This window comes from Sporothrix brasiliensis (assembly GCF_000820605.1).
Source record: "Sporothrix brasiliensis 5110 chromosome Unknown Cont21, whole genome shotgun sequence".
In the NCBI taxonomy this organism is placed as follows: Eukaryota; Fungi; Ascomycota; class Sordariomycetes; order Ophiostomatales; family Ophiostomataceae; genus Sporothrix; species Sporothrix brasiliensis.
In genome coordinates, this window is record NW_024467140.1 from 2,082,047 (window position 1) to 2,109,904 (window position 27,858).

The 27,858-nt window shown below is 60.0% G+C and overlaps 2 protein-coding genes across 2 annotated transcripts; one reads left to right on the forward strand and one right to left on the reverse strand.

Annotated features, from left to right (window-relative positions):
* Positions 1–2,267: 2,267 nt before the first annotated feature.
* SPBR_04611 (uncharacterized protein) lies at positions 2,268–5,503 on the forward strand (the record flags this gene model as incomplete). Its single annotated transcript, XM_040762888.1, has 3 exons — positions 2,268–2,999; positions 3,058–3,663; positions 3,737–5,503. The coding sequence occupies 3 exons, from the start codon at positions 2,268–2,270 to the stop codon at positions 5,501–5,503; spliced, it is 3,105 nt and encodes a 1,034-aa protein (XP_040615637.1).
* An 813-nt stretch (positions 5,504–6,316) lies between these two features.
* On the reverse strand, positions 6,317–27,450 carry SPBR_04529 (uncharacterized protein; the record flags this gene model as incomplete). The annotated part of the gene is made up of 4 exons (XM_040762806.1): positions 6,317–7,921; positions 8,060–15,037; positions 15,121–26,933; positions 26,961–27,450. 4 exons carry the CDS (start codon positions 27,448–27,450, stop codon positions 6,317–6,319), a joined length of 20,886 nt encoding a protein of 6,961 aa, XP_040615638.1.
* Between the last annotated feature and the right edge of the window lie 408 nt (positions 27,451–27,858).

Genomic DNA, 27,858 nt, shown 5'->3' on the forward strand with positions numbered 1-27,858 from the left:
CCAACCGTGTGTCGTTTACCCGACAACAGAAGCGATGAGCACCTTTTCACTCTCAGCTGGCCGCAATCTCCGAGGCCTTTGTTCATCGAACCTCTGGTGCCCTCTCAGTCCATCGTGTCTTTGCCTTTCGGGGGCTGGACTCGTCCTTCCCCGGAACCTCCGTCGTGTCTTTCCAGACTGGCTTTGGCTGTACGTATCTGGCCATTTCTTGTTTTTTGTCAGTGCTTCTCCTTCCCTTCCTTCCTTGTGGGTTTCTGCATTTTACTTCCATTTTCGTCCCATCACAGCGACGCACAAGCCGTTACACCCGCTCGCCACAAAAGTCTCGCCGTTGGGAACCTCAAGAGTGGACAGGGAGACGGGTAGTTGTGACTCCGTTCTCTGATGGATAACGTATCTTCTCATATTCGGGTTAAGCGTTTTGTACCGCGTATGTATCTCCTTTTCCCTTTCCTTGTATTTTCTTTCTTCGACTCGAAGCCAAACCCACTCGGTTTGTTGACCTGGGTGGCGCGGGACTTTGACGGGTGTACGACATACGAAACCAGTGAACAGGCGGACGGCAGAGGAGTGACAGAAGAACGAAACTCTTGCACAAGAAACTTTGTGTTCTGCCCCCCCGCCACATACTTGATTTTGTGTTTTCGATCAGCTGTTCCTGCTCTGGTATACTTCGTTCTTCCTTACATCGTTCCGATAGACATTGTCTGCTGCTCCTCGGAACTCTCCTTTCCGTCTCTGCCCTTCCTCTTTCGATCAATTTTTTCACATTCCCAGTATCGGCGGGTCGTGTGTGAGACATGAGCACGAATGGTGCGCATATTTTGTGCTCCGATTTCATTTCTGCCTTTCCGTCTTCTGATTTTGTGTGAACGTACACCTGTATGTACCGCGCGGCTCCACGACCTGTACACTACATGCCATATGCTGCAGCAGGGCGAACGCTTCCTGCTCATATGTGCGATCGGCTCCGCGTGCAGGTTGTCGAGACCTTGGTGGCCCATTGGGGTAGTTGGGGACGACAAGGGGCAGTGCTGATTGTGTTCGTATCCCTCTTGTATCTCTCTTGGATGTGTACCAGCGCTTTGTTGAAACTTCTGCTAGATGTACGTCGTACACAGGTTGTACAGGGTATGCACTGTATATGTATGGAGAGCCTAGGAGGTGAAATGGCCTTGTAGCCAACAGGAAAAGTGCTAGTGGAATGTTTGGAAGGTGTAATCCGAATTAGGAAAGAGAGAAAGTAAAAAAGGAAAGAGAGAGAGACATAACGGCCCACCGAAAAAGGGACAGGAAAGCGCGTATACAACTTCGGCTTCGGCTTAACCGCCTCCCCTATTTGTCAGATACGCCTTTTCTTTTTCTCGCTACGGAGTTCCCATGGTTACACACACCACGTCCTTGTTGAGGTCCCGAGGAAAGAGGGGGTGAGAGCGTGAGTTGTGAATGGTGGAAGGAGCGAGGGAGGGAAGGACCAACGTGCAAAAGAAGGTCAAAATGCCCGGATAGGTAGGTGTTGAAAGAAGTGAAAGGGCAAGAGGCAATGAAATTTGCTTCCCAATGGAAGCAAGAGCGAAGGACCCAGAAGCTGTACAGGGAAAGAGCAAGACACAAAACAGAAGAACAGAAAACAAACAAAAGCCACGGGCTGGCTCGGTCCTTCCTTCTCATGTATTTATTATTTTGTCTCAACTACCACGTTTCTTGCCAGCATGCCCTGTGGAGGCCTTGCTACCCCCGTCATTCTCCGTGGCGCCTTCCCCTTGCCCTTTTATGTCCACAGTCAGATTTCGTATTGCACAACTTTTCTTTCTCTCCCTATCCCTGCATCTTATTTTTCGAGATACCAAAGGCATCGCGATACACACTCGATTACTGGAAACGCTGTTCTTACTTCTCTATTACGGCAAGATTGTCTCGAACAAGATTCTCTTTCTGCAACCAACCTCCCGTTGTCCGTCGACGGAGCCTTGAAGCCTCGGTTGACGCGGCGTGGTGATTTGTACAAACAGATCAATCCCTTGGATCGCGAGACTACCAAGGATTCAAAAGAGCAAAACACGTACTGAGGACGTGGCTAGGTCGTTGGTCTGATACTTTTGACTTGCAATTTGGCTTTCTTGGCTCCTCTTGATCAGTGCAGGGGTGAAAGAATCGAGATAAAGCTCGCAGTTCAATTCCTTACAACAACGACGACAACAACAACCCCCAGCCTCATCACCCAGGACTCCGGTTACAAGATGGAATCACATCGAACTTACTCGGCAATGAGGCCACCTTCGGAGCAAATGACTTTGCCAGACAGCTCATCGTTTCCACCTCCAGCAACCAAGATCCCAGAACGACACCGCCCTCCACCATTGCAGCAGGTGCCGCAGCAGCCTCTTCCTGGCTTCAAGGTCCACCATGCCGATAGCCCGCAGGAGGTGTCAATAGCGTGCGAGAAAATGTTTGACGAGAAGCCGCTTGTTTCTAGCGGACGGGATTTTTTGACCGGCAGCGGCGACGTCAAACCGCACGATGACAAGCCCGTCAAGCGTAGGATGCGCGGCATTACATCGTGTCTCGAGTGCCGGCGTCGAAAGATGAAGTGCGGTCGAACCCAGCCCTGCGACCACTGCCACAAGTCCGGCCGCGTCTGCATCTATCTTGGCGACCGCCTGGATCCCGACAGCCAGGGAAAGATCACGGAGATCAAGGAAAAAGTCAGCTCACTCGAACTTCAGTTGCAAAAATCAGTGGTCCACCAGCGCATCGGCGGCGGCCTTTTAGGATCCGATGTGCCGGCGTATTCATTGGACCCAGCCGAAACTGGGCTTGAGATCAGCCACATGGTCACCTCGGACTTGATCTATGACCACGGCGACGAAAACAGCATGGACGAAGACGACGACGAAGACGAGGCAACCAACGACATGATCGACCTCGGGTTCAAGGTCGGTCGCATGCGCATGACCGAGCGCATTGGTGGTCTGAATCGCCCACGCCTAGCTGAAGAGGTAAGAGTGACCAAGTTGAGGGGGTATTCATAGACCGGGCGCATTCTAAATCCTGTAGATCAACGTGGCTCTTGCGAGCAAACCAGGGACTTTTGGCTTCAACCTCAACCGGGTCGGCTCTCAGAGGCATACGTCAAGTGTGTCGCAGCCAAAAGCATCCACGCAAGACGGCTTCAATGGCGACTATGGAGACGAGGGCAACAACATGAGCGATTCACCGCCAATTCCAGACTTCTTACGGCCTTCGAACGATTACATCCCGCCATCTAGCGGTGCTCTCTTTGGCCATCTCACAGCCGTACCCGCGGTGCAGAACCTGCTGCCGTCGTCATGGATCTGTGACTTCTTGAAGAACACATATTTTACGAATGTGCATCCCATTGCATCGTGCCTGCATCAGCCCACTTTCGAGCAGCAGTTTAGCGAATTTCTGCTACTTGTGGGCCGCGGACGCCAGCCTCGCCGACCACGTCAGGCTCTGGTCCTCGCCGTACTCTTTTCCGGTGTGGTTGCCGCTGATGAACAGGCAATCGCCGTCCAGTTCAACGTCAGAAAAATAGATCTAGTCGGCATCGTCAAGTATGGCGTCGAAGCCTCGCTGGGCATGGCCAACCTCCTTCGCACCACCAGTGTCGAGGCGATGCAAGCCTTTGTTATTTACCTTGTACGTGCTGCATTATACACATTATGCTAGCTACCGTTTTTCGTGCGTCCCGTTGTCTGACACTGGATCTTAGGTTGCACTTTGCCGCGACGAGGTCTCGCGGTCGCACTCGATCATGGTTGGAGCCGCCATTCGAATGGCTGAGTGTATGGCCCTACACCGTGACGGCAGCGCTTTTGGCCTGACGCCCCTGGAAACGCATGTTCGCCGTCTGATTTGGCACCAGCTTTGCTTTTTGGATATTCGCACCTGCGAGGCTCAGGGTCCACGGCCGACAATCCATCGCGAGGATTACGACACATTCTTGCCTTACAATTGCGATGACGACGACTTGACTCTCGAAGCAGACATGGTGCCGTTCACTTCAAAGCAGAGCTGGGCGTCGTCGTTCCTTGCTGTGTTGCGGTTTGAGGTCAACGAGATGATGCGCATCATTTGGATCGATCGTTTTAAGCTCGAGCGGCGCAAATCAAACCTCACGATCGTGATGGCCAAAATTGACAAATTCTGCCACCGTCTCAACCAAAAGTACGAAGGTTACCTCGACGACGCCACCCCTATTAAGCGCTACACAAAGCTGGTCAAAGAGCTCTTCATTTGTCGCATGCATGTCATGGTCCTCCACCCATACCACTCCAATACAAGCAACCCCCTCTCCGAGCGCCTTCACTCGTCTCTGATTCAGAGCGGTATTCGCATCATCGAAATTGGTATTGAGCTGGAAACTAATCCGGAGTACGCCCAGTGGCGCTGGTATCTTGGTGCCTTTATGCAGTACCAGATTGCCCTGCTACTCACCACCGAAGCATTCCATGGCCAGTCGGTCAGCGAATCCGACCGCATTAGCAGATGTCTTGACTATGTTTTTGACACGGATCCCTCACAGGGGCTCCATGAAAAGGCTCAGGGCATTCTTTATGAAGTCATGCAAAAGAGTGCTACCTACTGCGAGTTTCGCAAATTACGTGCGCCGACATCTACAAAGCAAGCAGTTCCTCAGGCTCAGCTGGCTCAGCATACCACCAAAGTGGCGAATGGAGGGATGTCGATGCCAGGTATTCCACCACACCGTATGGCTACGGAGCCGAACCGGAATATGCCAGATATCGGGATGGTCAAAAATGAGATCTTCTCGCCTGGTATTACCAATCTGTTGCAGTTCTCCACGAGTGGAACGTCCAGCATGATTACGGGAACAATACCTTCAATGCCATTCCAACTACCCACACAACAGTACCAATCACTGGGTAATGGTAATCCGTACCATCAGCACAATAACCACCACAACCAGCTGCAACCACAACCACAACCACAACAACGGCCGCAGTCGCAGCTGCAGTTGCAGCATAAACAACACCAAAAGCAGCAGCAAAGATACCAGACAGCTACAAATGACCAGGAGTCCATTCCGCGGACACTGGCACCACCGGACACTGTGGGCCGTATTGCCACCGAGCAGACATCCGAGCTCAACCTACCGGGGCAACCTATGGCACCAACTGCCCCATATGCTCCAAGCAGTAACAACATGGTTTTTTCCGGTGTAGCCAACGGCGAGGCGCTGTGGGGTCACCCACAAGTGGTTAATGCCGACAGCCCCGAGGCTTTTGGCGGCGAGTGGTCCGCAACAAATGCGATGCAACAGCAACAGACACAGCCTCTTCAGCAGCAGCCATCATCTTCTCAACAACAGCAGCCGCAGCACATAAATCTGGGACGCCACCAGTATCCCTACACGACGACTGCTGGTCTTGGCCGGTTCCAAGAGCAGGAGGGAAACTTGCTGGACAGCATCAGCTGGGTAGGTAATTCTGCCAAGGCAGCTTCTTTGAAGCTATGAATGCTAACAATCCACTAGGACGATCTCAATTCGATGCTTCCTAAAAAATGATAGACTAGCTAGGTAGGCAAAGGAAACAATATGTGTGTCATTTGTCCAGAGTATTCATATTGCAGATATTAGGTACGACCGATGATTGGCAACCTACGTAAAGGTCATATTATTTACAATCAAAATCGAAGAGTTGGCTGTTTAGTTTTCAAGGCACGAGGTGGGCAAGATATATAGAATACCGTAGAGCACTTGGACAATCACTTAAGAGTTACGTTCGAACTTTGTTTTGGAAACAAGTCAATGTTATAAAATCTTTGTTGTTGTCCAGAGACCCGAAACCATATGATCGAACGAGCAAAATTGCAAGGCAATAAGTCACGCAACGAACTATCACGAGATAAGAAAGGGGCACATTCAGGTGAGAAAAACATGGCCGTATAAATTATACACTGTAAAATGGTTGACAAAAAGAAAAGGTCATCGTCATCAGAGGTCATAAAGTAGACCGAAGAAAGGAAATAAAAAAGCAGAGTGAGATGTAGTCTGAAACCAGATTGCAAATGCGAAAGGCAGATCAAAAAGAAATAAAGGACGCAGAGACAGAAAACAGAAAACAGAGAACAGAAACTAGAAAGCTGAAACAATGCAAAGCTGAAAACAAAGTAAGACCAGAAGCAAAAGCCACAACGAATAAAAAACCAGACGAAAACCAGATGAAAAATGAAAACCGAAACCCGTGTCCTGTTATATGATGGTAGTTCGCACACATCCCATGTCCATTTCGTTTTTAGTCCCTCCTCCCTCATTTTTTTATTTCCCCTAAATCCCACCCTCAATGTACTGGGCCTCGGCAATCGAGCCCGCATCCGTCATGCTGATCGTGCTCCGGTTGTCCGGGCGGCCTCCCTGGTGGGGTTGCGATGGCTGGTGAGCAGCGGACAGCAGGCTGACACCGCCGGCGTCCGAGCTCGGCGTCATCATGCGTCGCTTGCTGGCCGGCTGGTCAACGATGCTCGGGGCCGTGCCGGCCCGGGATGCCGAGCGCCGCGGAAGAGGCGCGGCGACCAGCACCTGGGCCGGACAGACGACGATCTCGTCGTCCCCCTGGCCCGCGTCGTCGCCCTTTTTGACGACGAGCGGGAACAGGACAATGCGCACGGGCGTACCGGCCGTTTCGTCGGCCCCCTCTCCTCCTCCTCCTCGCCCGTCGCGTTCGGTCATCAGCTCCGGGTTAAACGCGACGGTCTCGACCAGCTCGCCGTTGCCGTCGTACTCGGGCTGCAGAGGCGGCAGCATCATGTACTCGGCGCGCTGGCAGCGCATTTCAATGGAGAGATCCACAGCCTCGCGGATGACGCGGCGGAGCTGGGTCTCGATCTGTTCCTCCTTGTTGGTGGGCGGGGGCAGGATCGCGCTCAAGGTCTGCAGGATGGCCTGGACGACGGCCTCGGTGTCCTGGTCGCGCTGCTCGCGGAAGGACGGCTGGCGCATCAGCAGCGTCAGGGTGACGGCACGCCACTGGCGGACGGCGGAGATGGGACCGACGTCGAGCAGGGTCTTCTCGAGCGACTTGATCTTTTGGCGCTGCTCGCGGTCCATGCCAAACAGGTAGCGCGTAAAGACAAACTCCCACACCATGTACATGGTCATGGCCATGAAGACGTCCCGGCGGTGGACGCGGTCTCGGAGGTAGTCGTCGACGTCCGAGCCGTCGAGCACGGCATTGTCAAGGCGGTCCACCGTCTTTTCGTCGTTGATTTCGGCCGTCAGTCGGCAGGCGCGCAAGTCGGAAAACTTGCTAAAGCGCAAGACCCACTGCTGGACGTGGGTGCACAGCTGCTGGCAGCGGCGGTCAAAGTAGTCGACGTCTTGAATGCGCAGCAGGTCGGCGCCGTCGGCAGGCATGGACGCCAGAATCTTGGCCTGCATGGCACGGATCTCGTCTTGGGCCGCCTGCAGCTGGGCTTTGAGTGCCGCGATTTCGGCATCCTTGTCATCGAGCTGCTTCTTGGTGGTCTCGAGGTGTTCGTTGCGTTCGCTGGCAGCGCTGGCGAGATCGCGTGTTGCTTGTGCGTGGTCGGTCTCGAGCTGCCGGAAGCGTTCGTTGTGCTGCATCGCCGACGAGTTGATGGCCGAATTGAGGCCCTCGTTGACCTCGGTGAGGCGCTTGACTTCCTTTTGGAAGAAATCGAGCGACCGTTTGAGGGCATCGATTTGGCTGTCGCGCTCGGCGAGCGAGCTGGCCGCTTTGCTGGAGGACGATTGCTCGGCTTGTGATCGTGCTTCGGCGAGCATCCGGTTCTCGGCCATCAACTGCTCGACACGGTTCTCCAGCTCCATCACCTGCATGCTTTGTCGGCGGCGCATGCTGTGTGGCCGGGTCGGCGACCGCGGCGAGCCGATGCGGCCCTCGCCATAGCCATCCTGAGGGCGTTAGTTGGATGCGACATGGGGAAAGTGGTGGGAATTGATGAAATGCGAAAGTAAACACGGAAACAAGGCGATGAGGGGGGAGGGGGTCACAAAGGGCAATGAGGGGAGGAGACGAAACAGTGAACTCACATATACGTCGGTCATGCCGCCCTTGTCGCGTACACGGCCTTCATTGGCAACTGGAATGCTTGCAGTCGTGCCAGAAAGGTCTTTGCTGGAGGAGCCTTCGTCGCGTGTCGTCGACGTGGAAGCGGTGGCGTGTTGCTTGTTGGTGTTGTTGTCGGGCGGTAACGGCCCCAGCGCGCTAGCGCCCGCGGCAGTAGCAGTGGCAGCAGCTGCGCCGGCGAGGGCAGCGGGCGAGGCAAAAAGGTCAGTCTGGCTTCGGTTGCTGAGCGACCTAAGACCGCCGCTCATTCGTCGGTCAATGCGCCTCAAGGGTGGGGTTGATGAGTAAGCGGCGCGATTGATGCCTGGGCTTTCAGGCCGCCGCAAATTGAGTGGGTCCGGTGTCCTGCGCCGCACTAGACTCGTATTGGACGCGGAACGGCGCGGCGCCTGTTGCGGCAGCATGGCGCCAGACACAGAGCCCGCGTCGGATGGCATGGGCGACGACATGAGGCGCCGTTCGCGGTCGCGGCTCGCAGCGTGGGTGTTGTCGGAGACGCTGCGCATGCCGGGCAGGCCAGGCTCGGTCGATCCTGGTCGGGAACGAACCGCCGGCAGAATGCCTGCGGCCAGTCCGGCGTCCTTGTAGCTCGTGGATCGCTTGTCGTCGCTGCTGTGTCGCACCGCTGGCAGCGACTCGGGGCTTCTCTGTAGGTCGGCAGCGGTGTTGCTGCTGGTGCTCCCGCCGTGATGGCCCGACCAGTCGCGGAGGTGCACGCCGCTGTCACGCAGCTGGGTGTCGTCGCTGAGACGACTCTTGGGTGCAGCTGGCGCGGTGGGTAGGGCGTGGGCGTTGTCCTCGGCAAAGCCGCTGTCACGGTTGGCGTCGGGCGTGGCAGCCCTGTGCTGGTGCTCTGCCGGGCGACGTGGCTGGCTGCGCGAGGGCGTCGTGTCGAGATCGCGACCATGGTAGTGCCGCCCGTGATCCCTACCGTCCTCGTCTTCGTAGGTCTCTTCGAGAACAGGCGCGAGAATGCTCGAAGCGGACCGTCTCAGATCACCACCGCTGGCATGGTGTACCACGTGCGAAACCGACTTGCCGGCCATGCTTCCCATGCTTCCGAGGAGGGCGGCGCCGGCGACACCGGCGACACCTGCCGCCTCGGGCAAGATGGAAGGCGAGTGTGAGAGCCCACGGCTGGGTGTGTTGTAGTCGTAATCGTGGTGGCCGCCCTTGTCCGTAGAAGGCCTCTTTTCCGGCTCGGGTGTCCATTCGCGCGAGGCGCGAGGCGACTCGAGCACAGGCCGCCGCAACAGATCCTCCTGGCGGGGCGTTGGCTCGCGGGAATCCTCGAGCAATGCGTCGGGAATGTCGATGCCACGGCTCGTGTCAGTTCCGGCAGCAGCAGCGGCAGCAGCAGCAGCATTGGCGGCGGCCACCATGGGCAGCGGGTTGGTCTTGAGCTTGTCCGAGTCGCGACGGCCGAGAACCGGGCTCTCGAGGTCGTCGTTTTTGTCGCTGCTGACGCCCCGTGCAGACTGGAGCTCGGTGCCACCTTGGCTGCCATTCTCGTCAAAGGAGGTGTCCGTCAATTTGCTCAAAATGGCGTCCGGAACAACCCGCTCCTCGTTCGTTTCCTCCCCTTTTGTCTCCTCCTGCTCTCTTGGGTAAATGTCGTCCATCGTCTCATCATCACGGCCCGCCCGCTCTTGTGCAAAGAAGCCGGGCATCTCATCCCCGTCGGCCGTCGCCTCTCGCGGACTGTCGCCCATGACCTCTTCGTGCACCTTGGGATCCTTGCTCTCCCATAGGGCGGCATCGTCAAAAATGTCATCACCGTCGGACCGCCTGTCCACAATCTTCTTCTTTCCCCCTTTCTTCTTCTTGCTTGCCTTCTCAGGCTTGGGTGAAACGACTGTTAGCACTTTCACCTTGTCCGGCTTCACCTCGGTCACCTCGCTCTTCACTTCCACCTCCCTGTCCTTCCCCTTACCCTTGCTCTTTTTCTTTGGCGATTTAAGTTTCATCGACACGTCTCCTCCTCCGCGACCACGCTCATCGCGCTCATCGCGCTCCTCTCTGTCGTCTCTGACGTCGTACATGATGTCACTGTCGCTCAACACGGCGTCTTCTGCAAAGTGGCCAGGGTCATTGTCGGCGGCCAGCGGCGTAAGGACCGCTTGCACCTTGGTCTTCTTCTTGTCGGGTTGGGCGTCGTCGCTCGACTCCTTCTCAAAAGGCGGGTCGTGCGGCAGTGACACCTTGCGGTCGCGCTCTTGGCCCAGGGCGAGCTCGGCAAAGGACGGCCCAGCACTGCCCGAAGGCGGCGAAGGCAACGTGGCGGTCGGGCTGAAACTCTGCATCGGGAGCAGCTTCGGGACGTGGCCGGCCCGCTCAAAGACGTCCGAGTCGGCGCGTGTCATCAGGCCCCAGACAGGCACTGTGGGCGACGACGGCGACGACAGACGGTCGGCCTTGTCGAACATGCCGGTCAGAGCAGGGTTGATGGAGAGCTTGTCCAGGACTGGCTCGTCGAGGGCCGCTTTGTCACTGTCCAACTGCACGTCCTTTGTATTTGCGGCTGGTTCCCTGTCAGGCGTCTCGGGGCGCTTCCGGGACCGCGGGGATACAGACGGCGACGGCGTCCGTCGCCGCGGCAGCTCATACTCCTTGGCAGGGAGAAGGTCTGTGTCTTCGCTACCTCTGTGCAGATGCTCCGCTGCGAAACCGACGGCGGCAATGCCAGCAGCGGCAGTGGCTGCTGTGGCGAGAGAGCTGTCCCTGGTAGGCTCACTGGCGGACTCGGTGTGCTGTTCAGGCAGAAGCGACCGGGCGCCTTCTGTCAAGTCCATGTACGATTGGAGCGTACCGCGCTGCTTCTTGCCCTTCTTGCCCTTCTTAGTCATAGGCGCAAAGTCGTCTTTGGCAGCGGCCTCCGCGATAGGTTCTGTGACAGCCGGCTCCATATTCATCGGCTCGGCAGCCTCGACGGTGTCGGGTGTGTCAACAGAAGAAGGTTCGGTGGCTGGGACGGGACTCTCGTCAAACTGGCTGACGTCCACGACCTGTCTTCCCTTCTTCCCTTTCTTGCTCTTGGCAGGAGCCGGAGCAGACCAGTCCTCCTCGGGGAGAGCTTCGGGGACGACGTCTGGGCCAGCCTCACGAGCAGTCTCAGGGAGATCCATAGGCTCCTCCACGATGGTGTCGAGGCCCTCTGGCTCCTCGAAGCCGCGGGCATCATCAACGACTTCCTCCGCTATGGCATCGTCGGCAAATGTGGCAGGTTCGACAAGAGGCTCAGAATCGAGGGGCTGCTCCGGCTCGTCGTCCCAGGTTGGAAGCGACTTCTTCTTTTTCTTGCCTTTCTTGGACTTGCGCGCGACCGGAGCAAAGCTGTCGTCTTCTTCGGCGACTGGAGGGGGAGCATCGGCCGTGGGCTCCTCACTGACAACCTCAGACTCGCGTGTCGTTTCGGCTGTGGGCTCGACAGTCTCCTCGACAATGGGATTGACTGGTTCAACAATCAGCTCGCTCACCGGCTCAACGACCTCGGCAGACTCGGTCCCTTCCTGGGGCTCGTCCTCAAAAGCAGCCCAGGTCGGTGCCTTCTTAGACTTCTTGTCCTTCTTCTCCTTTTTTTCCTTCTTCTCCTTCTTGGTCTTGCGCGAAACAGGGGCAAAGGCATCGTCTTCCTGTGCTGGCTCAGCCGCAGGCTCGGCAGCTGGGAAGGAAGACTCGGTGGCCATGTCGTGAGACAGGGAGCTGTGCGGTTCTTCGTCAATCGGCGCGATCTTTCTCGTTTGTTCTTGCTCGGCACTTGGAACAACCTCGGAGGGCACAATCTCTTCGCTAGGGGCGTCGACCTTGGCAGCTTCCTCCTCGACCTCGTCAGCCCAGGAGGCGGACTGCGCCGTCTTCTTGGCTGCTTTCTTTTCCTTTTTGGAGAGCTTGCGCGAGACAGGGGCAAAGTCAAGGGCATCGTCAACAGGTGGCTCAGTGATGTCTTGTGACGCCGTCTGCGCATCATCATATGCCGTCGCTGTCTCCACGTCCCGAGCCACCCCTCGTTCTTGGGCAGGCTCGGTGACCTCTTGGAGAGACTCGGGAACATCGTCAGCGGCAGCCACCTCTTCTGCTGTCGGCGTTGTTTCAGCGGCTGCTTCAGATGGAACGTCTTCATCCCATGCAGAGAGATGAGCCTTCTTCTTCTTCTTATCTTTCTTCGATATTTTGCCCGAAGAGACAGGCGCAAAGTCGTCTTTGGCAGACTCCGTCGTCTCTGTGGTGGCGGCCATACCTGCGGCGGCAAGGCCTGCAGCAACAATGGCAGCGGCTGCAGCGCTCGACCCGGCCTCGGTTTCAGGCTCAACCTCCTTGGGGGTTTCCGGCACGGACTCGGCAGGCTTCTCTTCCCAGTCGTCGTCCCAGGCCAGCTTCGCCTTTTTCTTGGAGGACTTCTTGTCCTTCTTGTCTTTTTTGTCCTTCTTGGACTTTTTGGTCACCTGCGCAAAGTCGTCCTCGGCGGGCGCAGCAGTGGGGTCGGCAGCTGGTTCGGCGACAGGTTCGACGACAGGTTCGACGACAAGTTCGGAAGCAGGCTCCACAGCGGTCTCGATGTCAGGTGCTGACGGCGAATCAACCTCAGCAGCTCTCTTGCTTAGCTGAAGTGGCTCATCGGCGACAGGAAGAACGTCGACTGGGGCGGGCTCAGGAGCAGCGTCCGCCTCGATTTGGCGGTCAGCGGCCACCTCTTCAACGACATCATCGGTCGTAGCAGGTTCTTCAACGTCAGCCCACGATTGTTGCTGTGCCTTCTTCTTGGACCGCTTCTCCTTCTTGGAAGATTTCTTGACAGGAGAAAAGTCGTCCACCGGCTTCTCGTCGGACTGGGTCGCGGGCTCGTCGACAATGTCAGCGCTGTCAAGAGATGTAGTCTCGGGCTGGTCGGCTGCCTTAGATACAGCCTCAGATACAGCCTCGAATGTCGGCTCTGGGATGGCGTCAATGGCGGGCTCAACTGGAGGCTCGACAACCGGCTCAGACACAGACGCCGGAGCAGCCTCGGCCGGAACATCATCATCCCACGAAGCGAGCAGGGTCTTCTTCTTTTTGCCCTTCTTCGACTGCTTGCGAGAGACGGACACGAAATCGAGAGGCTGTTCCAGCTGTTCTTGAGCAGGCGTCTCTTGAGACGTCTCGTCGGCTGCTGCGGGCACAAACTCGTCAAGTTCGCGACGCTGCTCATGTTCTTGATCGGCAGCAGCCGTAACAGCGGGCTCAACGGGCTCAGCGGGCTCAACGAGCGCAACGGGCTCGGCATCTTCGGCAGGCTCCACCAATTTGCCAGCCTCTTCGACTACCTCCGTGACCGACTCGGTAGCCGACGGCTCAGGAGTACGTTCAATATCGGTCCAGGCCTGAGCCTTCTTCTTGCTCTTCTTGTCATTCTTCGACTTGCGGGACACAGGAGCAAAGTCGAGAGGCTCCTCGGCAGATTGTTTGGCCGGTTCGCTGTCAATTTCAGCAATATCTGCTGTGGACTCAGAGATAGCCTTATCCGTGGGTTGCGATATTTCACGGTCGGCAGAAACCTTCGGCTCTTGCTCTTGGGGAGCTTCTGCAGCTGGCTCTATCACAGACTCAATGACCGGCTCCGGCGGCGTAGCAGTGGCCGACTCCGGCGTCTCCTCAGCGTCTGTCCACGCCTGCGACTTTTTCTTTTTCTTGTCCTTCTTTGACTTCTTGCCTGGAACCGGGGCAACATCAAGAGGCTCGTCGTCGGCCTTAGCGGCGGGGATCGCAGCGTGCACGTCAGTGGCTTCGGTCACCTCGCGGTCCAGAGAAGCCTCAGCCTCGGGCGGAGCCTCTGCGGAAACGTCTGTGACCGGATCGGTCGGCTCAGCTGGCTCAGGGACATTGTCGGGAGCGGATTGAGCTTCTGCTGTCTCTGCAAGTGGCTCCGGCGCCTCTTCAAAGTCAGTCCACGCCTGCGACTCCTTCTTTTTCTTTTCCTTCTTTGACTTTTTGCTAGAGACGGGAGCAAAGTCAAGCGGTTCTGCGGCGGGTTCCTTAGCAAGCTCTGCAGATGTGGCGTCCACGGTGACAGGCGGAACAGTAGACGCTTCAGGTGCCTCGATGACTTCGCGGTCAATAGAGACCTCTGGAACTGCTTCGGGAACAAGGTCCCCAGAAACGGGCTCTTCCGGAACGTTTACAGAAGGGTCCAGAGGCTCGACGGGCTCGACGGGTTCAGAAACGGCTTCAGCGGCAGGCTCAACAGCAGGTTCAGCTGCTGGGCCAGATGTCTCAACGGTCAGATCCGGAGTCTCCTCAAAATCAGTCCAAGCCTGCGCCTTCTTCTTCGACTTCTTGTCTTTTTTGGCTTTCTTGCCAGAGACAGGGGCAACGTCAAGAGAGTCATCAACAGCCTCCTTGACGGGCTGGGGCGCAGGCTCTGTGATGGTTTCGACAATCTCACGTTCGGCAGATGGTTCGCGCTCGGCCGCTCCGATCTCGAGATCTGCGGTCTCCGTAGGTTCAGGAACAGGTTCCTCGACAGGCTCTTGGATAGGCTCTTGGATAGGCTCAGTCGAAGACTCGACGGACTCAACAGGGGCATCGGCTGGAGGCTGAGGAGTATCGTCAAAGTCAGACCATGTCGACGACTTCTTCTTTTTTTTCTTGTCCTTTTTCTCCTTCTTGGATTCCTCGCGAGAGATGGGCGGGACGTCGTCGACGGAGTCAGCAGCAGTGGGCTCAGTCTGCTCGGGCTGCTCAGACGAGGGCTCTGTTGCGGTCTCGACGGCAGCGACTTCAAGCGGCTCGACGTCGGCAGCTGTCGTAGTGGTTGGCTGGACACTGTCGACAGTGTCAACAGCGTCAACAGTATCAACAGTCGGCTCTGCCTCCGCAAGCGGCTCGCTGACATTGTCAGGCTCAGGTGCAAGCTCGGCTGTTTGCTCAGGCTCTGGAGTAGGCGTCTCCTCAGCATCTGTCCAAGCCTGGGCAGCTTTTTTCTTTTGTCCTTTTTCTTTTCTTTCTTTGACTTGTTCGAAACAGGCGCAAAATCAAGCGGCTTGCCAACAGGCTCAGCGGGTTGTTGTGAAGGCGTCTCGTCTGCTGGAGCCAAGGCTTCAGCAACAGGCTCGACAGGTTCGACAGGTTCGACAGACTCGGCAGAGTCGACAGGGACTGGCTCAACGGAGTCCACAGGAACGGTGGCCTCTGCCTCGGTGGGCTGGACGGCTACAGGTTCGACGGCAGCTGGCTCAGCGGCTTCAGTCTCAGCAGGCGTGGCCGTCCCAGTTGCAGGTTCGGATGCTGGTGATGCGGACTCCTCGACATCAGCCCAAGCCTGAACCTGAACCTTCTTCTTTTTCTTGTCCTTTTTTGCCTTCTTCGTGACAGGAGCAAAATCAAAAGACTCGACAGGGTCGCTCACTAGCTGAGGCGCGGAATCTTCTGTCGGCTCTGCTACATCTCGGCCGGCAATGATCTCCGGGACTGTGTCAACAGGCTCCGTTGGTTCGACAGGAACAGCAGCTTCAGAAGCCTCCGTAGTCTCGGCAGGCTCAGGACGGAGGACACCCTCGACGGGAGCGGCAGAGTCAGCCGCTGGTTCAAGCGTCTCGGCAGGCTCAGGAGGCGCGGGCGTCTCCTCAAAGTCGGCCCAAGCCTTTGCTTTCTTTTTCTTCTTGTTCTTGTCCTTCTTTGACTTTTTGCCAGACACGGGCGCCAAGTCAACCGGCTCGTCAGCGAGAGGCTCGTCATGGGTATTGGCAGGCGTCTCAGCGACGGGTGCAGGGGCGGCCTCGATGACCGTATCAGCAATGTGTTCGGTCGTAGGCTCAACGGCGCGCTCGGCCGAAGGATCAAGAGCGGCGGCAGAATCGTCGACGGGAGTCTCTATACTTGACGGTTTCTCAACAATCGACTTTTCAGTGACAGCCTCAGTGACAGCTTCGGGTGTCGGCTTGGTCACCGGCTCAGTGTCCGGCTCGGTAACAGGAGGCTCGCCCACAAACTCTGTCTCGGGAAGAGCCTCGGGTTGCTCGAAAGAAGCATCAGAAGGCTCCGGCGGCACGTCTGTTGTCTCGGTTGCCTCATCCGCATCGCCCCAGGCCATCTGCTTCTTCTTCTTGGCTGCCTTCTTGTCTTTCTTGGACTGCTTGCGGGTGTGTGCGGGAGCAAAGACATCTTCTTCGGGCTTCTCCGCGTCTTGAGCTTCGGCGACCTCAGCAGGAAGCTCGTCTGTGGGCAAGTCTCTGGGAGTGGACTCCGGCTCGGTGGTGGTGACAGTGTCGTCTGGTATAGCCGGTACTGTTTCAGGCACTGGTTCCTCGGTCTTGTCGGCAGCGACAACGTCTGCTGGTGTGTCCTCGGGCGCCTCTTCTGGTGTCTGAGCCTCGGGAGCGTCCCAGTCGGACAGCACGGCCGAGCCCTTGCGGTTCTTCTTGCCCTTCTTGGCTTTCTTGAGAGACGGGGCCGACGCGGCCCAAACGTCGTCCTGCTCTGCGGCCTCGGGCGTGGCAGGAGACGCTGTCTCCGCCGGCAAGTCTTCAGCGGCAGGAACCTCGGGCTCGGGCTCGGGCTTGGTCTGGGGTATGGTCTCGGGCTCGACCACATCACGCGATGTCGATACAAGCGCCTCGTCGAGGTCGGGTTGAAACGAGACGGACTTGCGACCCTTCTTGCCCTTTGCCTTTTTGAGGCCGATGGAAGCGTCGACGGTGTTGTCAGCGTCGTCGGCAACGGGAGGTGCTTCGACCACGGACGGCTCCTCCTCAACCACAGGTGCAGGAGAAGACACAGGCTCCCTTTCGACAGGCAGAATAGACTCCTCCTCGGCAAGCAGGGCAGAGTTCTCGACAGGTAGCGCCGCCGGCTCTTCAGGCGTGGGACCATCAACATCAAAGCCAGTATCTTTCTTCCCCTTGCGCTTCTTGGACTTTTTGAGGCTGACAGAGTAGGGCCCACCAGCGTCGGTGGTAGAGAGAGCAGGTTCGGCGGGCGCCTCCTCACTGGCAGGCGTGTCCTCGACGACGGGTTCCACGGGAAGAGTGTCGCGGCTCTGATCGTCTGGCTGCTCTCCAGTCGCCGTGGGAGCAGGCGTCTCTTCTGTTGCCGCTTCGACAGGGGTCTCAGCAGGCGCCTCGACAGGAACCTCGACAGGTACTGCGATAGGAGTGTCCTCCTCTTCCTCGGGAGTATCATCTGTGCTGCCCCAGGAGAACCAAGACCTAGACTTCTTCACCCTCTTTGCCTTTTTGATCGTGGGAGCAGCTATCCGCTCCGGCTCGGAAGGTGTTGGGGCGGAAGCAGAAATATCCTCAGCAGCAATCTCTTTGGATGTTTCGGGCTGCACTGGTGTTTCGACCGGAAGCGCTACCAGAGGCTCTTCAGCAGGCTCGACTGGCTCGACTGGCTCGACTGGCTCGACTGGCTCGACTGGCTCGACAGGCGCCTCTGCAGGTACCTCAGTCAGCTCAGTCGCGGGCTCAACCTCCGGCTCGGTTGCTGGCTCGGTTGCCGCCTCTGCTGCCGGCTGCGTTGTTGGCTCGCCCAATGCAAAGGTCACGTGCGAGTCCTTGCGCTTCTTCTTCTTGTCCTTGTCTTGTTTCTTGAGTCCGCCGCCGGATGCGAGGTCGTCGGTGGTGGGCTCTGTGGCAACGGGTGCGCCGGACAAAGGATCGGTGGGAGCAGACTCCGCCTCGGGCTCGACGGCACGGTCGGTCGCAACAATGTCGGGTTGGCTGGCGACAACGGACTCGTCTGTCTCTGCCACGACCGGGCCAGTCTCAGATGGAGCAACCTCAGCTGCCTTGCCCTTCTTTCCCTTTTTGCCCTTTTTGGACTTCTTGGTGGTCATCGCAGACCACTCGTCGTTGTCATCTACAGCTGTTGGCGTTGCATCCGATGTGGTCGTCGTGGTCAAGTCAGTGCTGCCGACGTCAAGGTCAGCTGCTGCAGGGCTGTCGCCAGTTTCTCGGACGTCTTGTGGTTGTTGGCATTCTTCGACAGGTGCGTCGACGGGCGAGGCAGTTTGCGTGTCGTCGCGGTTCTTGTCCTCGCGGCGGTCGGCGTCCACGACGACGGCCTCTGTCTCTGTCGCAGGCTGTTCAACCGAGCGGACCGCCTCAGTGGTGCTGTTGTCGTCCGCTGCGGCCTCTTCTGTGCCGACTGCACCGGCTGTACCTGCACCGACTGCACCGACAGCAGCGGCAGCGAGAGCAGCGGCAGCCACTTTGCGCTGCTGCTTCTTGGAGAGCTTCTTGGCCTGGCCCGAGCTTCGGCGGGTGCTTTCGTCGCCGACGCCGGCATTGTCCATCGTGTCGGACGTGACGGCTGCTGTGTCCATGTCTTGTTGACGAGGTTGCTCTTCCAAGCTGCGGTCCGAAGCAGGCCCCGGGGTCGCTTCAGGAGCGGTCTCTTGGATAGAGGTTGGAGAGTCTGAGCCATCTCTGCCTGCCTGGGCAGGCTCTCGCGTGAGAACGGTGGCGCCGGCATCGCCAGAGCTTGCATGCAGGGTCGGTTCCACGTCGTGCCGGGTTTTGCTGGATTTGCTGTTGTTGCTGTTGTTGCTGTCGTCGTCTCCGCTGCGGGCGTTTTCGGCCTTGCTCGTGTCGTCAGACAGCTCCTTGGAAGTGGCCTCAACCGTCTCCTCAGTGGGCCGGCCCGCCGCGTCCTGATTGGACGGCCCGCCGATAGAAGACCCCGCTGGATCCTGTTGGCGGTTGTCATTGGTCACAGCCGAGGCGAGGGGAGCCGTGTCGCTGTCAGGCAGCAAGGCCTTGTCGGCTACGACGTCGCCAGGGGTCGTTTCCGTGTTGTCAAGAGCGTCGTTGTTGTCGTTGTCGCTGTCGTCGAATGTCCGCTCACCGCCGCCAGTCAGGCTGGGCGCCTCCACTTGGTGTTGGTTCTTGCTGCTCGTGTGGGGCTCAGCGCGGATACTGCCATGCAACCAAGTGGGCTCTTTGGCGGAGTCGTCCAAGTCGCTCGTCTCCGGCTCGTGCGCCTTGTCCTCGCCCTTGTTCATCGTCAACAGCTCGGCCGCCGCTAGCACTGCTGTGGCTCCGGCTGTGGCAGCAACTGCCGTTGGAAGAATTGAAGCTGAACCTGAACCTGAACCTGAACCTGCACCTGAACCTGAACCCGACATGTCGCGGTCAGAATCCGCGGGCGAGTCGTCGACCGACTTGGCCTGTCCCTTGTTCTTCTTGTTGGCCTTTTTTGTCTTGGTCCAGGACGCCCTGGAAAAGTCGTCGTCGGGCACCGCAGCAGCCGCTGTCTGCTCTACATCAGCCGCTGGCGTGGGGGGCTGCTCAGCCTCCACCTGGGTGACGGCCATCTCGTCGGCTTCGGTAAAGTCAGCCGGCGTCGTGGCGGCTTGGCTCTGGCTCTGGCTCTGGCTCTGGCTCAGGCTCTTGCACTTTTTGCCCTTCTTCTTGCGGTCCTTTTTTGAAACAGGTGCAAAGTCGTCGACGACCTCCTCGGGAACGGCCTCTGGCTCTTCAACCAACGCCGTCTCCGTCTCCGTCTCCGTCTCCGTGACCGTCGGCTGCGGGCTGGGGTCGCGGGGCGAGACGTTTGCGCTGTCGTCCACGTTCAGGACGTCCGGCTCAGCCCGGCTGCCCTTCTTGTTCTTCTTGGCCTTCTTCTGCTTCTTGTACGCGCTGGGGCTGGCCGTGTACGCTGGCTCTTCAAAGACGGGCTTGTCCTCAGCAGGCGTCTCCTCGAGAGCAGGCTCGACGCTGGGGAAAAGGATGTCACGGCGCGCGTCCTTGTCGACACCGACAGCAGCAGCACCAGCAGCAGCAGGTTCGTCGTAGACGACATCGTCAAAGAAGCGGTCGAGGTCAGTACCGCTGGTCACAGTGTCGGGGTGCGATGTGCTGGCCACCTCCTTGACAGGCTCGTCCGCCGGCTCAGGAACCGCCCCGGGCTTTTTGTCCTCGCTGAAGCCGCGACGGACAAACGACGAAAAGACGGAGCCGAGACGCGAGGCAAAGCCGCCCGTCAGCGTCGAGGCAGGTGTGGCAGGAGCAGAGACGGCCGTCTGGTCTGCCACTGCTTCTCTGGTCAAGTCCGCCTCATCCGCCTCGACCTCCTTCGCCTTGCCCTTGCCCTTGCCCTTGTCCTTGTCCTCGTTTGTAGACGTAGACGTAGATGTAGGCGTAGCATCCTCCACGGCGGCCAGGACGTCGCTGCGTAGAATATCCATGGACGGACGTGTAGACTGCGACCTAGGTGGCGGCGTCGTCGAGACTGCCGGGATGTCTGCCATGGCATCCTCCTCGGTGCGTTCCTTGTCCGGGCTTGCGTTTGTCGACTTGGAACCCGCGGTGGCCTGCGCAGCTGCAGCACCAGCCTGTGCGGCGGTGAACGCGTCCAGCTCCATAGCGAGTGCGTTGGGACTCGGCAGGCTTCGGCGGTTCTGCGCGTGCGCATTCTTGTCATTGTTGGCCATGGAGGCACGCGCCAGCGCTTCACGCAGCGGGGATGCCTCGCCGCCGCCAACGCCCATGCCCATGCCCATACCCATACCGGTGCCGACACCAACACCGGCCAGACCACCCGTGACGAAGCCGCGGCGGATGGGCGTGGACAGGGCGCTGGGATTGCTGCTACTGCCCTGGCTTTGGTTTGTCGATGGGGCACCAGCTGTATTAGCCTCTGCGTCCGACAACTGGCTGCTCGACCGGTGGTGCTGCTGCATCAACAGCTTGAGGGGCTTGAGATCGCGCGTGCTGTCCCACGACTGCGGCCGCGAGGCGCGCTTGGTCGGCGTGGAGAAAAAGTCCAGCACGGCCTGTGCCTCGCGGGAGCTGGGCGTGCCCGCTGCCACAGGCGAGCCAGAGGCCAAGGGAGAGCCGTCCGTCGTGTTGGCAGGACCATAGGACGTCGAGGGGACAGTCGTCGAAACAGGATCTGTCGCGTCGCCGGCTGCAGTCGTAGGCGACGGCATGGCCGACTGGGACATGGCCGACGGCTGGGTTGGCTGCGCCTGCTGCGCCTGCTGCGACGCGCCAGACGGCAGCGGCTGCTTGTACATGCGAGGGCTGCCGGCAATCGCAGACGGCGAGCCCGAGCGCTGCATCAGCCATTGGATGGGCACGGCTGTCGGACTGGCCGTGGACGACTTGACCTTGATGGGTGTCTCGGAGCGCCGGCGCTGGGCGGCGGCCAGGGCCATCTGCTGCTCGCGGAGGTGGCTCTCGCGCTCCTGCTCGGGCGGCGTCTCGGGCCGGCTGTCGGGCAGGTCAGGGAACTCAAAGTCGGAGTCGAGTTCGGATATGACACTCTTGGGCGATCCCGGCTCGCTGGGCTGCGGCGGCAGGGGCAGCAGGTCGCCGAAATGAGGGTCGATCGCCGGCCGGATCTGGCGCGCGACAATCTCTGGGTCGATGACAGGCTCCGAGTGCGCCGCCGAAGGGGCTGCCGATGCCGCGTCGGAGGGTGCACGCGAACGGTGGCCGGGCGTGGCAAGGCCGTCGAGGAGGTCTGTGTGCGGGGCCAACTGTTCTTGTTCGTTTTCTTGCTGTTGCGATTCGTGCTGTTGTGAATCGTCTTGTTGCAACTCGCGTTGCTGCTGTTCGTCCTGTGGCCGCTCCGGGACCACAGCATCGTCCTCCGTTTCCATCCCACGAGGGTGGTCGGCGGCAGGCTCCTTCTCGTCGGAAGAAGCGTCGGCGACTTTTGTGCGGGAAGGCCCGGCGGCGCTAGCAATGGCCGCCACGGCTGCTCCCGCAAGTCCGACACCCGCGCCAAGGGTGCCGGCATTAGCTAAAAAAGACTGCTTGTCGGTGTCCTGCGAGGACGTGGTCGTTGTAGCAGTTTTGCCCTTGCCGGCCTTGCCCTTTTTGCTCTTCTTGCCCTTTTTGCCAGTTTCCACCTCGCCCGTCTGGCCCGTCTCGCCCGTCTCGCCCGTCTCAACCGTTCGCTCACGGTCTCGATCTCGATCTCGATCCGGCGGTGGACTGGGATCGTCTTCGTCCCAGACAGACTTGGCAGGGGCCGTGGAGACAGTATGCGTGTAGCTGTCGTTCGGGTCGGCGTCAACATCGACGGCCGTCGTCTCGCTGGCTTCGGACCGCGACAGACTGCCGGACAGCGCGTCGTCGTCCTCGGCGGCCTTCTTTTGCTTGCGCTTGTCCTTTTTGGATTGTTTGCGGGACTTTGTGAACGTGGACGACCATTCGTCGTTGTCGTCCTTTGGGGCGTCGACATCGGCAGCGTTGGCAGCGTTGGCATTGTCGTCATTGTCGGCGATGGTCGTGTCGGCGCGCTCGATGGGTTCAGAGACGACAGGCCCAAGAACAGGCTCAGGAACAACATCGGACAGCACAGACACGTCCCGGCCGCGGTCCTCTTCCTCGGCATAGGACGACACCTTCTTGTTCTTCCTGTTCTTGCCCTGTTTCTTTGTAGGCGTGTAGGCAGCCCAGTCGTCGACGGCAGGAGTGGGAGCAGAAGCGGCAGCGCGAGTCTCCTCTTCCATTCTCGTCTTCTCTTTCTCACGCTCGCTCTCGCGCTGGCGCTCAAGCTCCCGCTCACGCTCTTCTGCCCGCTCTTCTTCACGCTCTCGCTGCAGCTCCCGCTGCTTGGCCTTTTTGCTACGGTGGCCAGTGCGCACAGTCACGGGGGCCGCGTCGCCGAGCGCCGTCTCGGAGACGATTTCGCGCGACGACGACGAGCCGGCGCCCGAGTCGTCCGAGTCGTGGCCGCGTTCGCGACTCTGACGCGGTGGCGACGACCGCTGCCAGTAGCTCGGATCCTGGACGACAATGTTGTCGTCAAACCCGGACGCAGGCATGCCGGCAGACACGATGGCGGCGAACTCGAGGTCGTCGCCAAAGGCGCCCTGTTGCGTGGACTTGTTCTTGGCGCTGAAATAGTGGTCAGGGCTTTGACTTTGATTTTCCCTGCGCCTTTGGCTTGGACGGTCGCGGGCGGCGGCGGAGCGATCGGAGACAGCCTGACGAGGACTCGGGGGCGGAGAGGCCGAGACCGGTTCTGCAGCAGTGACCTTGTCGTCGATGGGGATGCCACTGCCGTCACGACGCGGGCGCAGAGGGAGCTCCTCTTCAGCTACCTCTTTGCCCTGGCCGTTTTTTGACTGGCTGTCGCTGTTCTTGTTGTTCTCCTTGTCGTCGTCCTCGGGAAATTCACCGGCCATGTGTTCGACCGTCTTTTCGGGCTTGCTGTCCTTGGCATGGACGTCCTTGTCCTTGGCGTTCTTGTCCTTTACAGGCTCCTCCTTGTCGGCATTCTTGGAGGACGTGTCAGACGCCACAGATCCGGCAGATGCAGCGGCAGCACCAGCTGCCGTGCCGGTCACAGCACCAATAATAGCGGCCCAGCCCGACTTGCGGAGGGGCGCCGTGCTAGTTCGCTTGGCGTTGGGGAAGCGAGACTGGGTGACCGGGACAGGCGATCCGTCCGACTTTTCTGTAGGCTTGGCCTCGCTCGCCTTGTCGACGGAGTCTGCCTTTACCTCTCTGTCCTTGGGCCCTGCGTAGGTGGGCGGCGGCGGCGGCTTCGGCGGAGCAACGTCGTCGTCAAAGTCGTCGGGGGGGCCGACGGTGATAATTTCGGGCTCGACAGTGACAATGTTGGCGTCCATGTCGACAGGATCAGTCGTCGGCTTCGTCCCGCCCGTCCCGCCGGTCACGCCGGACACACCGCGGCTTCGGTTCTTGCGCGCCTCCTCTTCTTCCACGTGCTCGGCGGCACGCTCGAGTCTCTGGACCTGCTTCTCGGGCGTCGGCGACGGCACAGGGGTGGGCATGACGAGGTTGAGCAGCGGGCGTTCGCGCTCGCAGGACGGGTCGCGCGAGATAAAGACAGGCATGGTCATGGACCGACCGCGGCTGCGGCTGCGGTTGCGACCATGTTCGTCACCCGCCTCGTACGAGCCGTGCACGGCCTTGCGGCGGTCCTCGGCGCGCAAGAGGTACTTGTCGAGCTCGTTGGGGTAGATTTTGTTGTCGATGCGGACGTCGGCGTTGGGCTCGGCGTACTTGTTCTTCTCGTGGCGGCGCTCCATCTCGGGCGGCGTGACAATGCGGACGACGGGCGGCTCGTCGCTGTTGCTGCGGGACACGGTGCCGCGCGAGTCCTTGCCCGAGCCGCGGCTGCTTGAGCGGTCGTTGGCATCGCCACGCTTGTCGTTCTTGTCGTTCTTGTCGTTCTTCTCATGCTGGTCATGCTCGTCGTTCTCGTCACGCCGGTCGTGCTGGTCGTCGACGTTGTCCCGGCTGTAGCTGTTGCTGCGGCTCATGTACTTTTCAACGACCGACTCCGACGGCGAGGCACTGCGCGAACGGATCTCGTCCTCGGCAATGCGGCGGGCCATGGCCGTCTTGCGGTAGTAGCGGTCGGCGTCGTCGCGGATGTCGCGGTCGGTGCGCCCTTGTTCGTCGCGCGGTTCGCGGCGGCCGGACGTGCGGCCGCGCGGCGGCTCGTTCCTGTACTGGCTCTCCTCGCGCATGATGACGGCCTCGGCGGCGGTCACGGCGGACTTGTCAATGGGCGCGGTGGAGTGGTTGGTGCGTTCCAGGATAGCCTCGGCCTCGTGCTGCTCGCGCTCGAGGCTGCCGCTGCGGCGCTGCTGCTCGCGGTCGCGCCGGGCGCGTTCGATGGTACGCTCGCTCTCGCGGCGCACAAGAGACTCGCGCTGGCGCTCAAGCTCGCGCTCGCGGTCCCGCTGCGCACCGGGCGATATGGCGGGCGTGGATGGGCCAGGTGGGCCAGCCGCTGCCGACGAAGGTGGCGGCGCCTTCTTGACGGGCGTGGCCGGCTCATCCATGGTGGCCCATGACGGGCCGTCGTCGACCGTGACGATGGCGGGCGTCAGGGGGCGCATGACGGGTGTGTTGCCGTACACCGGCGTGGGGAAGGCGTCGGTGGCCACCTGGTACTGGAACGGGTCGACGGCCGGCTTGTCGTCGGCCTTGGTTACCGCGCGCTCTCGCTCGTCGAGCTTGTGCTTCTCGGCAAGCAGGGCATATGCGGCGGTGGACATGGACATGGCAGACGCGCCCGCGACAGTCTTGTCATCGGATCGCGGCGCTGCGCCAGCCGCCTCTCGCTTCAGGCGCTCAGCCTCATCCTGGGCGCGGTAGTAGCGTTCGGCACGGCGGAAGCGCTCGTCCAACGTTTCCTTGCGGCGTTCAGCACGGCGGTCGGAACGACGGGCGTCGTAGTCGTCGTTTTTGCGATCGCGGTCGCGGTCATCACGACGGTCGTCACGACGGTCGTCACGACGGCCATCCGTGCGGTCTTTGCGGTCATCCTTGCGGACGATATCGGCCAAGACGGCGCCGGCAACGCCGCCGACAGCCGCCGCCACCAGAGGCGAGGAAGTGCGCTCCTGCTTGCGTTCATTGTAACGAGAGTCGGTTGTGCTGGGCTCGTCTTGGCGACGGTCATAACGATCACGGCGGTCACGGTCACGGTCACGGTCACGGCGGTCCCCCGCACGTTCGCGTTCGCGTTCGCGTTCGCGCTCACGTTCATATTCCCGCTCCCGCTCCCGCTCCTTCTCCCGCTGGCGATTCCGGACCTCCGACGCCATAATGACGTCGTCGTCAAACACGCGGCTGCTAACCGGGGTCACGGGTTTGGGCGTTTTGATTTCCACGGGGCCTTGGGGCTGCTGCTGACGACGGCGCGGCGTCGTGGGCGCTGCGTTGGCGGTGCGCGAGTCGGACTGGCTGGGCGGCCGGATGTCCGAGGCAATCACGCCTGCCGGGCCCGAAGGGACAGGACGCCCGTCAAACCCGCAGGGGCTGGTGACGTGGCCGCGCAGCGAGTTTTGCGGGCCAAAGAGGGACGGGTCGACAATGGAGGACTGGCGACGGCCCGCGTGCGAAGGGTGAGCATTGTTGTAGCGGTTGTTAGCGGGCGACGAGTGCGCCGAGTCACGTCCGGCGCCATGACGGCCAGAAACAGCAGCTCCGGCGAGAGCGGCACCAGCTGCCACGCCCAGAGCAGCAGCGCCTACACCCCCTGCCGTGTGCGAGGCCGTACGCGACGCTGACGGGCGGGTCTGCTTTGGCGGCAGGTGGTGGCTCGAGCCATAGGCCAGGCCCGAGTCGCCGTCGCTGCTGCTCGCAAAGGAGTCGTCGTCCGAGTGGCCGTCTTCGGAGGCAGACTCCCACTCGGAGTCGTCGGGCGACGACGGGAGGTCATCATGACCGTGGTTGGGGCGCGAAAGGGCGGCGCCGCGCCCACCGCTAAAGTCGTCGCGGCTGCCACCCTGGGAATGGCGCTGCTGGCGGAAGCGCTGCAAGGCGACCGAGGCGGCGGCCATCTGGGTGGGGGCGCGGCGGCCGACACGGGCCAGGTCGCGGCGGTTCTCGTCGTGGGCCAGCTGGGCAAGCTCGCGGCCGATGCGCAGAATCTCTTCGTCGTCGCCGGTACCGCGTTGCGGACGCGACGAAGACGAGTGGTCGCCGCCATAGGCCAGATGGTCCGTCACAGCCGCAACACCAGCAACACCGGCAGCAGCAGCAGCAGCAGCAGCAGCCACGCCAGCTCCATGGCTGTGGCCATGGTTTTGGCTAGGCCACTGGTCGTAGCTTTGACTGTGGCTGGCGGCGGCGACCGTCTCGTCACGCGCCAGCTGCACGCGCGAGCGCGAAATGTAACCGCGGCCGTAAAAGAGGCCGTCGTCGACGGACGAGGAGCTGGAGTTGCTGAAACGCAAGAATCGCTTCTTCGTCTTGCGGTGGCCCGACGACGCCCGGTGCTGCTGGCGCGTCGGCGACCGTCCAGACGTGCTGCTGCGTCGCCGGAAAAAGGATATGATGCCGTTAACGTGCGACCGCGGCGCCGAGATGTTGAGCAGCGAGTCGGACGTCGACGACGTCGACGAGCCGCCCGACGATGCCGAACCTACGCGGTGGTGGCGGCGCGGATCACGGTCGCGGACGTTGTGCGTGGGTGTGTACGGTTGCTGTTGTTGGCTGTGTTGACTTTGTTGACTGTGTTGACTGTTTTGTTGATACAGATGGGACGCGGCCGCAATGCCTGTGGCTGCGGCGGCGCCCAAACCTATACCGGGTGCTGCACTCGAAATAGGCCCTGTCGGACGGAACGCCGCAGGGTCGACAAAAGTGTTGCTCGTGTCGTAGTAGCTGGCAGCCTCGCCTCGCGAGCGTGAAGGTGAGGCCACATGTGGGATGGTTGTGACGGGTGCCTTTCCGGATGTTGTCGTCGCGGCCGCGGTCGCCGCGTGGTGTGAGGAGCGTGACGAGCGGTGACGGCCGCCCGACCGGGTCGACTCGCCGGCGCGTGAGTAGGTATCTCCGCCGTCTGACGCGCCGTCCGCGGACAAAGACCGGGACCGGCGCCGTTCCTTGCGGCGTCGCCGCGCGCTTTCCGGGCTGCGGCGACGGCCTTCGAGCGGCATGGCGGTGGCTGTCTTGAAACTAAATTCCAGTTCAGGGTCAGGGTGCACCGTCTGCACCGTTTTGCTGGCGCGGACAGCGGCTGCTGCCGTCGAGCGACTGGAATGCAAGACGGGAAGGGAGATTCGGGATGAGTGGGCTAGTCGATCAGTCGGGTATTCTTTCGGGTGGTGAGGAATGGAGAGTTAAAGTGTGTGGTATCGACGACGTCGAAAGTCAAAGCTCGATATCCGATGCTCGATACTCGAGTGCAATCGCAACAAATCGAGTCAGCCTTAACAAAGGTCTGTTATCGTGTAGTCGTATTGGGGGGGTCGACGTGGCGGTGGTGGGAAAGAAGCAAAGTCGGGATGAAAATAATACACCAAAACACCAGCAGACAATAACAAAAGCCTGAGTGCCGATGGGTA